This window comes from Balaenoptera acutorostrata, chromosome 9, assembly GCF_949987535.1.
Source record: "Balaenoptera acutorostrata chromosome 9, mBalAcu1.1, whole genome shotgun sequence".
Taxonomy (NCBI): domain Eukaryota; kingdom Metazoa; phylum Chordata; class Mammalia; order Artiodactyla; family Balaenopteridae; genus Balaenoptera; species Balaenoptera acutorostrata.
The window spans coordinates 39,933,294-39,945,373 of NC_080072.1; the positions used below are offsets into that span (position 1 = coordinate 39,933,294).

The following is a 12,080-nucleotide window of genomic DNA, read 5'->3' on the forward strand; positions in this document are numbered from 1 at the left end:
GTCCCTCTAAGTACTTCTTTAGCTGCATCTCACAAGTTTAGTGTGTTGTAATTTCATAATCATGAGGATCATAATATTGTCTAATTTCTACTCTGATTTATTCTTTGATCCACTGCTTATCTAGAAGTGTGTTTCTTAAGAGGCTGTAAAGCTTTCTTTTCATTAGGAAAAGTCCCAGGGCTCATGTTAGCAGACAGATATACCATGAGGGGAGACACATATTTGTGAAATAAAAACTAAGCTTTCCAAGTGTTAGCTTCACAGGAAATGCTCTACCCCTCCAGGCTGAGTGGAGCCCTTGCATCCAAACATTGAACCAGGCCCTAGGAGTATCCCCCTCTTATTGGCGGGTGCTACCTCAGGCCGCCCCTCTCCTATTCCTTCCCAAATGGGACAAGCCAGGAAAGCATTCTCCCATTTGCCCCTCAGATGTGCCAACAGTACTTTAAAGTTGAAGCGTCACTAACAACCTGATCCCTGGATTCTCCCTAACCTTAGTACAATCAACAGTAGCTGCAAAGCTTACTGATCTCTATGAGAGGACAGGGAAATAAATACAGAAATGTTGAGAGGCCAACATGAAGCATACTCTCAGGGCCTGACCCCTCCACATCTTGTGTGAGAGGCATCGGTCCCTGGCCCCACAGAGCTCAGACCACTCCTCAGGCCCCTCACCTGGCTGCCAGCTTTCCAGCTCCCAAAGTCCTCTTCCTTCTCCCCACCCCTCCTCTAGGAGCCAGCCTCCTATCAGTTCAATTCCAACCAGCAGATGCCCATGGAGGACCTGCTCTGAGTGGCGCACAGTGCTGGGCACGGGTGGGGCAAGAGAAGTCAGGGTGACCTCCACGGACATAAAATAGGATTTTGTCTTCACAGCTGAAATTCCTTCAGATTCAAAGCAAACCTGACACCTTCAGAGATGCTCAGAGGTCTGATGTCTTCCTGTGGTTTATTGGATATATAAACAGAACACAGATACAGGAACAAAGAGGCTGCAAGAACAGCTGGGGGCCATCCTGGCACAGGGCCCCAACCCCAATCCCAGGGGTACATCTCCAGACATACAGGGCAGTGCTGGCGTCTGAACAACCTCATGTTCATGCCCTTTGGACCCAGCAGCACAAAGTGGTATGTAGGGTTGGAGGGCTACAGGGTGGGGTGTGGAGGGGGCCCTAGGCTGGCTTTAGGAAGGACACTCTGGTTCAGAGACAAGGCTCTGAGAAATGCTCAGAGGCAGCTGCACACGCACAGGGCCTGCATTTTCCACTGACTATCGCTCTCCTGCCGGACAGTCCCATGAAGTAGAAAGCTGGCAATTGGCTGAGCCACAAAACTCACACTCGGGCCCCTCCAGAGACCAACTCTGCTATGTTCTTGGAGAAGAGGCACATTGTAAAGCCAGGGTCTGCCCTTGCAAGCTGAAGGTATCATTAAACACCATAGGGCCCTCAGAGGGGTGGGCTGTCCACCCACATGGGGATGAGTCGGACCCTCACTGAGGAGGGTCCAGCACAACTCATCCACCACACCTCACCAGAGCCAGCCCACCTGCCGGCGAGGCCGGTTTTGAGGGATGGGAGTGGGGGTGGGTATGGAGCAGGCATGGCCCTGCTCTTCTAAATCCTTTCCTGAATTACAAGGTCAATAACAGAATACCAGGGCATCCCTCTTGGGGCTACAGGGGGCTTGAAGGTCACTGAGTCTACTCCCCAGTCTCCGGACCTGACCTCACAGACATTGGTGAGAGCACGTCACCTGGGAACCCACCCTCTTTGCTTCTGGGAAGTCCTCCTGGGCAGAGATACACAGACCTGGATGTTTCAATTTAAGCCCCCTTTCCTTTTACTGAGTCTGGGCTTCTTCCGTGGTCAAAAGGGCCGAGAAAGAGAATGGGCCACCACATCTGGCCCCTCCATTGGGTCTTGGGTCCAGCCCTGGTCCCGGCTTCTCAGGAAAGCTCTTACCCCCTCTACCAAAGCACTGCAGCCAGAGTCACGGATGTGCAGGGGCTGATGCCCCTGCCCTAGGACCCTTCCCAGACCTCAAGCCAGGGACAGAGCTGAGTTCCCTGAGCCCCAATCTGTGGCACTCTCCCATATGTGGAGGAGGGGGACCCCAGAGAGGGAGCCAGGATGGGCCGGTGTGGCCCGTTCCAGTCACTCTCTGTGTCTCTGCCCGCCAGTCCATGCTCAGCACGTACCAGCTCTCCACACCTTTAGTGCCCCCCGCCCACCCTACACTGGGCCAGCTGGAAGCAAAAAGTGGTCCAGCCCGCCCCAGCCCCCAGGCCTCAGGACCACTGGCAGGCACAGTCAGTGGGCTCCTGCACTATGTACGGCACCCAGGTGGCGTTGGTGGCACAGAAGAGCTGCACAGAACGCCGCTGCAGGCCCACCTCGCGGCAGCACTTGCAGAAGCGGGCGTAGGTGTTGATGTTGTAGTTGTAGATGCTGGCGGACGGACACCTCCCATCGCAGGACACTAGGTTCACCTGGAGACGGGCAGGCCAGTGAGGCAGCCTGTGTGGCTTCCATCCCCCAAAGCACCCCCATCCCCATCTTCGGCTGCACCCTGCCTCCCCCCCCCCCCCCACCGCCTTGCTGGGGCCACGCACAGGGGTGTTGCTCCTGCATTCATTCTTGCGGATGGTCATGCGGATAGTCACCTTCTTGCAAGAGCGTCCATCCTCTTTACCTGGGGGAACAGGGTGGGTGAGGCAGCTGCGGCTGAGTAGTGCTCCCAGGGCAGCAGGCTGGGCCAGACTGGGGCAGTTAGTGTCATGCTGGAGGGTCCCTCCACCAGCGTTAGTGCCCATGCATTAGAGCCCCTCCCTTTTAACTCAGTGCCCTGGAAGGAGGTGGAGGTGACAAGGCAGGGGAGATGGGTGAGACAGGGAAGGATGCCAGGGACGGCCTGGGGACTCTGGGCTAGGGAAGACGAGGATTTGGGGACAAGGCAAGCTGCCTGCCCACCCCAGCCCCAAAGCCTGTCTCTAATCCATTGGCGACCCTGGATGTGTCCTCTCCTCTCTCTGAGCTTCAGTTCAAGCATTAAGATCCCGCAATTGCCTGAGTGAATGGAAACCCCAGTCCCTAGCCCGATGTTTGCACATAGCAGGATCACTCGGTTTCCATAGCTATCAAACAGGACAGGGCCAGGAGTCACCCACCTCACACAGCTGTTACAGAGATGGAAATTGATAAGCGCGCAGTTTCTTCTGCCTGGACCACGCCTCCCAAAGACAACCAATCACATGGCTCATTTACACCCTCACCTGCTCAAGTATTTCCTCACCAAGGCCTTTCCTGATCTTCTTCTTGAAACTACAACATCCTCCCTCCACCCAACCTCCCTCCCTGACCCCTCCCTTCCTTATTTCTATCCAGGGCACTGTCACCTTCCCGAGAGACACACTTATAATGATGCTCTTGACATGTAAGCTTTAGGGTCTTCCTTTGCACAGCCTCCTTCCACAATTTGTTGTGAGTTCTCTCATTCTAAATAAATCTTCACTTTCATACCTCGGTATGGATTTGTAAGTTTGTGTTCTTTTTCTTAATGAAGCACCCCCCCACCAATTGCATAAGTTTCAGCCCCCATAAAACCAGATGCATCCATCTTATTGTAATTTCACTTGCTCCTCTGTCTCTCCCATTAGAACGTCAGCTCTGTGGGGCTGTGTCATTTATGCTGTGTCTACAGTGCCTAGAACAGGGCCTGGCGTATTGGTGCTAAATAAATATTTGCCAGATGCATAGACTCCCTCTGTGACCCCGGGGTGCCTGTGGGAAATGGGGTGGAATCCCCTCTTCTGGCCTCTGGGTTTCACCAAGTAGGTTTCCAACCACACCGGCTGGAGGTCTCCTGGCCACACCTAAGTTCACTTTTTCCTCCCTCTCTGCTCCCAGGAGACAGGAGAACTGAGAGCTGTCCTGGCCATGGCCTCAGGGTCCTAGACTGAGACCAGCTGAGTAACCAGCGGTAGCAAAGCAGTGGTGGCATTGGGCACTGGTGGGCATTGGGCACCAAGAGAGCGGGCACTGCTGAAGCATTCCCATGCAAGCCCAGGGGTGCAGCGTGCTACCCAGCATGCACTGCTGGCCCTACGGCCTTTGCCAGAGGCAGGGAGCAGGGGCACCGCACTCCCCTCCCCCACCCCCAGAGCTCAGGACCACCTAGCAGAAGGGACACTGGCAGAAATAGCAACGCGGCTACACGCCTCCAGTCCCGCGGGCTTCCGAGAGGAGTACCTGGGTGGCAGTGGACACTAACCCGTGGAGGAGAGGCGGGGCTAACGGGGACCACGGGAAACAGGGTCCCCGGGGAACCTGGGGAGAGGGACACGGGTCACAGGGAGCACACGGGACATTCAGGGAACATTGAGTTGTTGGTCAGAGATCAGCCAATGAGGCACTGAGCCCAGTTTCCTTGGAATATGTGAAGTGGATATAAAAGGGTCCAAAATTCTACATCCCTCCAAGGAAAGGTTGAGGGCCCTGGGGGATGGGAGGCATGTGGGCAAAGGTCCTAAGGCTGATTGGAACATGCACGCACACGCAGTTGGGGCTGCAGGTTCCAGGGGCCAGGGGTGAGGACAGACGCACCGAGCTCTCATTCAAACTCGGTCTGGGAGCTCATGGGCCTGAAGGCACCTCCATGACAAGGCTCCTGACCACAGGGAGAATTCATGTGGGGGGCATCTCGGCTGGAGGTCATGGCAGGGCAGGAGGTGGCAGAGTAGCTGGTCAGTTACTAACCTCCTGGACCCAATGTCCCCATGTCCCGTCTCCAACAGGAGCAGAGGCCTTTTGTTGGGACAGGGATGTGAGCATGGCCCCTGCCCACCTGCAGATCTGTGTCTGTACCATTAGCCCCATAGCGGGGGTGTTATCCCTTCAACTACTCACCCCTGAAGAGCCACCACTGGAAGCGCCAGGCCAGGAACCTGGCCCTCTGAGCCCCAACATGACATCTTGTCCCCCCCACCAGAGCCCCTCACCCCTGGCCTCCGCCATGCTCACTCACATGTCCTGCAGCATCCTTCCAAGGACAGTACCACCGAGCCCCCAGCCTAGAGGGAGAGGAGGAGAGGTGGGTAGGAGACCACATCCTAGGCCAGGAGCCAAGATCCCAGCAAGAGGCAAAAAGACTGCTAGAGTCTAGACTCCTTTCCTCCCATGATGCTCCAGGGCAGGAGTTCCAGGCCCCATTGTCCATCAGGCCCTGGCCAGAGGGGGAAGGGGCCCCTGAGCTGGCCATTGAGAGCCACAGGGGCTAACCCAATTGGTTGGGACACTGGCACTGAGGCTGCCTCAGCCCCCAGTGAGGCTGGAGGCTGGGTAAAGATGGTGCAGGGCGCCAGGGCCTCCTGTTTTTCCAGTGGCAGCTCTCCTTATGCACCCCCCCACCCAGTACTGTCGTCCACCTTAGTGTTTCCTGCACAGAGGGTCAGGGAGGGGAGGGGTTAGGGACTGACCCACTTGGGTCAGTGGCCTGGGCTCTATCTCAGCCCTGGATAAGCTACCCGTTTCCTCTGGACTTAGTTTTCCCATCTCTAAAGTGGGGCAATGATTCCTGATAGCCCTCCTCCTCTGCTGTGAAACTGATAAAACGATGGATGTGACAGTTCTTTGTAAATAAGTGTGTGTGTCTGTGTGTGTGCGTGTGTGAGCGTCGGTCTAAGTATATGTGTGTGGTTTTGTGAGCACATACGTGTGTGTACATGTGTGATTTTGCATGTGTGTGTCTGTGTGGAGAGAAAGCTTGGATGTGTGTAATTGTTTTCTAAGTGAGACCAGAAATCTTTAAATGCCCAATATTAATGGCAAGAACTCTAATAATTCAACAATAACCCCAAACCCTCCAGGAAATCATTTTCCTTGAGGTATGCCCGTAGTGACAGCTGTCCATGCTAGTGCTGAACCCGTTAGCCCATCGCAGGACTGAACTGTGCGTCTGCGTGGTGTGTGCGTGCAAGTGTGCCTTGGCGTGTGACAGCGCGTGGTATGTGTACTGGCTTGCCAAGGTGTTAACGTCCCCGTGGAGTGTGTGGTGCCTGTGAGCGGCTGACTGCCCGTGTTGGTGTGTATGTGAGTGTGCCTAGAACATGGGACAGTGTATGTCTGCGCGCATCTGGGCATGGCCCTGTGATGTGTGAGGATGTGGTGTGATGCGTGAGGATGTGGGGCGATGTGGTCAGAGCAAAGATACACGGAGAGATGTGGAGTTGGGGTGGCAGGGCAGGTCCAGGCTCCAGGGAAGCCCTCCTTCCACAGCTCCCCACACCACAAGACACCCTTGCCCCTACCTGCCACCACCACTAAGACAGCTGCTGCGCCCGGCTTCAGGCCACGCTGCGGGGGAGGCGGCCGGCACTGACCTTGGCACACTCGGTCTCGTTGAGTGGTGGGCAGCTGATGGGCGAGCGGACGAGCACGGCGCCCAGGGGCGTGCTGCTGCAGTGGTGGCGGGTGCAGTCTGCGATCCAGGATGCCCCGGGCTAGAGGGCACAGAGGTAGCCGATGGGGACCTGCGGCCGATGGCCCTAGTGAACCGACAGGGCACAGCTCCGAAGACAGGTGCAGCCCAGGACCTGGCACTGCCCAGGACCCCATCTGTTCCCAGCCCTGGGCCCTGGTCCTAGGTGTCCCCTCCTGGGATGTGCAGTTAAGGGGCTGCATACCAAGAAGAGGGAGGTGGTGCCGTTGGGGAAAGTGAAGAGGCAGGACACGTTCCTGCAGGAGCCGCAGCAGGCCGCCAGGCCCCTCGGGTGCTCATACTCCTGGTTCTGCAGGACAGGGAGAGACGTGAGGGGCCTCGGCCACACACCCACCTCCACCCTCCCGCCTCTCCCACTGTCTGCTTGTCCCTGAGCCCAGAACCCAGAGAAAGGCCCCCTGTAGATGCTCAGAAAGGAAATTCCCAGCCTCCTTGTATCTCAGGCAGGAAGGTCATCCTTATATCTACCCTGAGGCTCAGGGTAGATATAAGGGTAGACAGCAGGTCCTAAACCCAGCCCCAGTGGACAAAGAGATGGCCTTGCTGGTAATTAAGGATGGCAGTTTTGATTCCAGATAGACTTTAGTTTGAGCCCCAGTTCCTGTGACAATTTTGACAAATGGCTGGACTTCCCTAAACCTCAGTTTTCTCATCTGAAAAATGGGAATAATTCCAATCCCTTTTATTCAACTCATACTTATTTAGCCCTTAATAGAAGCCAGTCACTGTCCTAAGTACTGGGCACGTATCAATAGAAGCACTCAACAAAGGGTAGCAGTACAAACACACAAACCAAGAAGATAGGGACCTTGCCAGGCATAAGTAGGTGCTTAATAAACGTGAGTTTTCTCTGTCAAATGCTCACCCTTGCCAGGCCTTCACTCTTGCTGTTCCTCTGCTGGCCTCAGCACTTTCCACAGAGGTCTCAGAGGTCCCCCCAATGCCCACTCTCTAGACTCATCCAAAGAGCTTGGTGGAGCTTGAAGGGCCCCTCTGATTCCCAGAGCACCAAGGGTCTACAGGCCAGCTCCCCCTGGCCCTGCACACCCCGTCCTGCGCCGCTGCCCCCTACCGCCTCGCAGTGGACGTCACACAGCACGGAGGTGGTGTTGATCTGGTAGAAACTGGTAAGAGGGTCAAGCACTGTGGTGCAGTGTGATGTGTGGCACACGCCTTCTGCGGAGACCTTCACCACCGTCTGGCCCGGCTGCATCACCCCCAGCTCGCGGCTCAGACACACGGGGGCCTTCACTGGATGGGCAAGCAAGGCGGCGACAGTCACCAAGAGCCCAGCGCCCACACTGGCCCCAGGCCGGCTGGCCCACCCCTGGCTCACCCAGCTGGCTCGACCTCCCCGGCTCCCCCTCCCCACTCACCACACTCGTATTTGGTGCAGCCACACACGTTCCCCGCGCTGTGCATGAACGCCTCGTCCAGCTGGGACTTCTCCCCCTGGGTGGGCAGAGGCCGTCAGCACCCCGGGTGAGGAGACCCAGCCCCGCCGTGAGCAGCCTGCCACCTGGGGCCCTCTCTTGTCAGTCGTCTCCTTGCAGTGGGCGGGAGTCGGCGGCGGGGAGGGGCTGGCAGGCCTGTGAGCCAGGGGGGCCCTTGGCACCCTGTGAGCTCAGTCACCCTCCCTCGAGGATGCCCATGTGGCTCCCCAGTGTCCTCTCCCGGGCCTCAGGACTCTCCTGTCATTCTGAGCACCCACTGGCCACTTCAGCGAGGGCCCCCTGCATGGCTGCCGGCCCAGGGCCCTGCTTGGCTCATACACTTCCCTTCCTTCTCACCAGTTAAAAGGAGAAGAGGATGGGATGGGGGACAAAATGAGAGAAAATGTGGGCTAGGTGGGAAAGAGGGAATACTTATAATCCAAAAAATCATGTAGAAAACATAACTTTAAGCAAAACTTTCCATTTCTTAAAGTATTTTCACTTCTCTCAGTGGCCATGCAGCCTGGTGGTTAAGGGCATGTTCTCTGGAGTCAGATATCCTGGTTGCAATCCTGGTTCTGTGACTGACTAGCTACATGACCTTAACCTTAGTTTTCTTGTTTGTATAATTGAGATAATCATAGACGCAATCTCGTTGGGCTGTCGTGAGAATTAATATGATAATAGACATAAGAAAGTTCCTGGCATATAGTTAGCTCTCGGTAAACATCAGCTACCGTCATGAGTATCACCATCATCATCATCCCTGCCATCCCCACCAGCAGCAGAAGCAGCATCTTCTTCACCACCACCACACCATCCCCACCATCACCATTACATCATCACCATCATTCCCACCATCCCCACCACCCGCACCATCACCACCCGCACCATCACCACCAGCATCATCACCACCAGCATCATCACCAGCATCAGCATCAGCATCATCATAGTACTTAATCCTCACCACAACTCTGAAGCATGATCAGGCCCACTTTACAAGCGAGGGCACTGTGCCCAGACAGCAGAGCTTGGGATGAGAATGCTGACTTGCAATTCAAGGCTCATTGCACTAGATTAAAGGAATAGGGTCTCCAAGAGAAGGGAAAGAGAAGGAAAGAAAAAGGGGGAGGCAGACCAGGGGGAGTGGGGAGGAGCAGGGTCTTCATACCAGACGGCACCGGGGCACTGGGATTGTGTCGCAGTCACACTCTGAAAAACAGGAGGGGACAGGACCCACCTCACCAGAGGTGTCCAGGTGGGAGTCCCCCTGAGCCTCCCAGGCCCCTCACTGCAGGTGCAGCTCCTCCTCTAGCTGCCCTCCATCCCGCATGGGGGCTGCAGCTCCCCTGGTTGGGCAGGTGGGGCGTGATGGGTCCAAATGCCGAGCTCCACATAGAATGTGCAGGGAGGATAAACAGGTAGATGGATCAATACCAGGTTCCCTTCCATCACCCCGTACTCCGGAGCACATTCTAGAGCAGAATGGGGCCTCTCCAGGAAGGGACAAGGCAAGGGTGGAATTTCTGACCATCTGCATTTCCCAAATATATATGCTCAGCAAGCTGAGCTCTACTCCAAGCCTTCGCCCATGAGCAGGTCCAGTTCTAAGCCACGAGGGAGCTGATTGCCGAGGCACCGCTGACTAACTTAAGGGCTCCACCAGTTCTAGCTTCAGGAGGAGGAGAAGTCAAGGTCACAGTGGCTGTGAAACACACTTCGGAGTCACCCATTCATGCAGCAAATAGTTTTAAGTGCCTATATGCCGAGATTTTTCTCTGTTCTGGGGACAAAGCCATGGATAAAACAGACTAAAATTCCTGCCCTCGTGAAGTTTACATTCCAGTGAGGCCTGGAAAAAGCAAGCAAAATATCCAGATGCAAAACAGAGTCTCTCAACTCTTTTTTGAAAAGCATCTCTTTAAAAAGATTTTTTTGATGTGGACCATTTTTAAAGTCTTTATTGAATTTGTTACAATATTGCTTCTGTTTTATGTTTTGGTTTTTTGGCCCCGAGGCATGTGGGATCTTAGCTCCCCGACCAGGGACTGAACCTGCACCACCTGCATTGGAAGGCGAAGTCCTCCTAACCACTGGACTGCCAGGGAAGTCCCTGAAAAACATTTTTATATAAAGCTCGCAGGTGTTCATTACTGATCACTGCCACTCCCTGCCTGCTTCTCAAAAGGATTTGAGGTGAATTTGAACAAAATCATATTTACTATCGGATGGTTGCAATAAAGACTTTTTAAGGTGGAGAAGTTCCTTTTTGGAACAGGGAAGTTGTTTTTTTCCTTCTTTTATCCGGGGAAGACAAAGAATGTTCAGCACTCAGGGAGCGGGTGCAGCGGGAGGGTCATTTTGGTGGCTTCCCTCTGGTGACTCTGGAGGGGTCGAATCTGAGCCAAGTGGACAGTGGTGGCCCGGCTCCCCTCTCCCCCAAGGGGCCTGGATCTCCGCCTTTGGGGAGGGGTGTCCCTGTGCGGGGACTTACCACAGGACTTGTAGGGGCAGCAGCGGTCTGGGCTCCACACCTCCACCAGGGCAGTGCCCATGCCACACTGCATGTGGGGACAGCGGAAGCTCTCACACACTGCGTGGGCGGGGAGGCAGGGGACACGTCAGCCACAGACACCTTGGAGCAGGAATACTCAGAAACACACTGGCTAAGGAGGGAGTACCTCCTAGCTCCTCCGAGGTCCCCCCAGTGTCCTCAGACACCCCCTGGGGTCCAGGGGAGAAGACTGGGCTCCTGAAGTCTCCCCGTAGAACTACATCAGGAGGCCCTCATTCTGCCCTGGGAGGCACTAGCGACCTGACAGTGTCAGAACCTTAAATTCACTTGGCTGGGCCTCCCTCCCTTGGATGCTGTGTCACCCTGAGAGTAGTGGTCAGAGGGGAGCGGGTGACCAGCTGAAGCTCCGCTGATGGGACAGTTTCTCTCTAAGAAGAACACAACTCCTCCTACACTGTGGAGACGTCATCCTCTTGTAGCCCACCTGGAGCCTGCTCTGCTTCAGCAGATGCTACACTCTAGGGCTCACACTTCCCGTCTTCCTGCTCTCCAGCCAGTCCCCTCTTAGTTTAGGATTCCTCGGCCATTCTCATTTATTGAGAGACCAAGGCAAGGAGCGAGGAATCCCTGGACACAACTTTCTGGTCAAGAGGGGAGGTGCCAGGGTCAACGCTGAAGGTGAAAGATGGTAAAACTTCTCTGATTTACAAAAAAAAATTATTGGCACAGGTAAGGAGTATTAATCGGTGTTTCAAAAACATAAGAGGTAGAGGGGAGAAGGGCATTTGTATAATGTCCAAATAATGGGTTACTTTCTGGTTGAAAGAGGAAATTTGTAAATGTAAGATGGACAGATCAGACAGCTGCCACCGTAATCCAGGGCCAACGTGAACCTCGGTTATACTGGCTCAACCACAGAGTACACGTCTCCTGGTGTGATGTCCTATGAAGCTCGAGGACAGTGTAGCCAAAGATTTTTAATTTGAAGCCACCAAGTCTTGGATCTAACTTCCAGTTTACAGGAAGCACAGTGGACAGAAGAGCAAGGTAAATGGTTCCAAGAGGAAGCAACCAGATAAACCCAGAACATGAGACCTTCTGCAGGCCCATAGCCCAAACTCTACAATTTAGCATCATACAGAAGAAGGAACGTGTGCTAGATTAGAAGACATTTAAGAGACATAATGTTAATGTGTGGATCTGGATGGGATCCTGGATTGAACAGACCAGAAAAACCATGGATTGGTACTCTATGACTTGAAAATGTTATTAACATGAAAGGTAAACATCATTAACTGAAAATACCTGGGTAAAAAAGAGCATGTACAGTATGACCTCATTTTGGTAAAACATACTTACCTAAAAGGGGAGAATATCTAGAAGGATCTGTACTGAATTGGAGGATACTGACAATAAAATGTCTGGGAGGTAGGAAAATAGTGTTTTCATTTTCTTGTATTTACTTGGATTCTATACTTTCTACAAGGCTTAGATAGTGCTTTTGTAAGAAAAGTATAATGAAGACTGGGACAAGGTAATAATATCGATGGCCTCTGTTTACTGAGCACCTACTGTATGCCAAGCACTGTTATATTAAGGTACTATGTACACAGCACACACTTTACATATATTAT

General features: G+C 54.0%; 1 protein-coding gene across 1 annotated transcript in view; it reads right to left on the reverse strand.

Annotated features, from left to right (window-relative positions):
• Nucleotides 1–944: 944 nt before the first annotated feature.
• OTOG (otogelin) overlaps nucleotides 945–12,080 on the reverse strand; it is an 86,766-nt gene continuing 75,630 nt past the window's right edge. The window contains exons 45-54 of the mRNA XM_057553254.1: nucleotides 10,426–10,524; nucleotides 9,103–9,143; nucleotides 7,875–7,950; nucleotides 7,571–7,749; nucleotides 6,683–6,787; nucleotides 6,380–6,499; nucleotides 5,026–5,071; nucleotides 4,251–4,328; nucleotides 2,615–2,694; nucleotides 945–2,491 (exon numbers count right to left, since the gene is read on the reverse strand). Of these exons, the coding sequence (XP_057409237.1) occupies nucleotides 2,291–2,491; nucleotides 2,615–2,694; nucleotides 4,251–4,328; nucleotides 5,026–5,071; nucleotides 6,380–6,499; nucleotides 6,683–6,787; nucleotides 7,571–7,749; nucleotides 7,875–7,950; nucleotides 9,103–9,143; nucleotides 10,426–10,524 (1,025 nt within the window). The 3' untranslated portion in view covers nucleotides 945–2,290. The remainder of the gene's footprint in view (nucleotides 2,492–2,614; nucleotides 2,695–4,250; nucleotides 4,329–5,025; nucleotides 5,072–6,379; nucleotides 6,500–6,682; nucleotides 6,788–7,570; nucleotides 7,750–7,874; nucleotides 7,951–9,102; nucleotides 9,144–10,425; nucleotides 10,525–12,080) is intronic.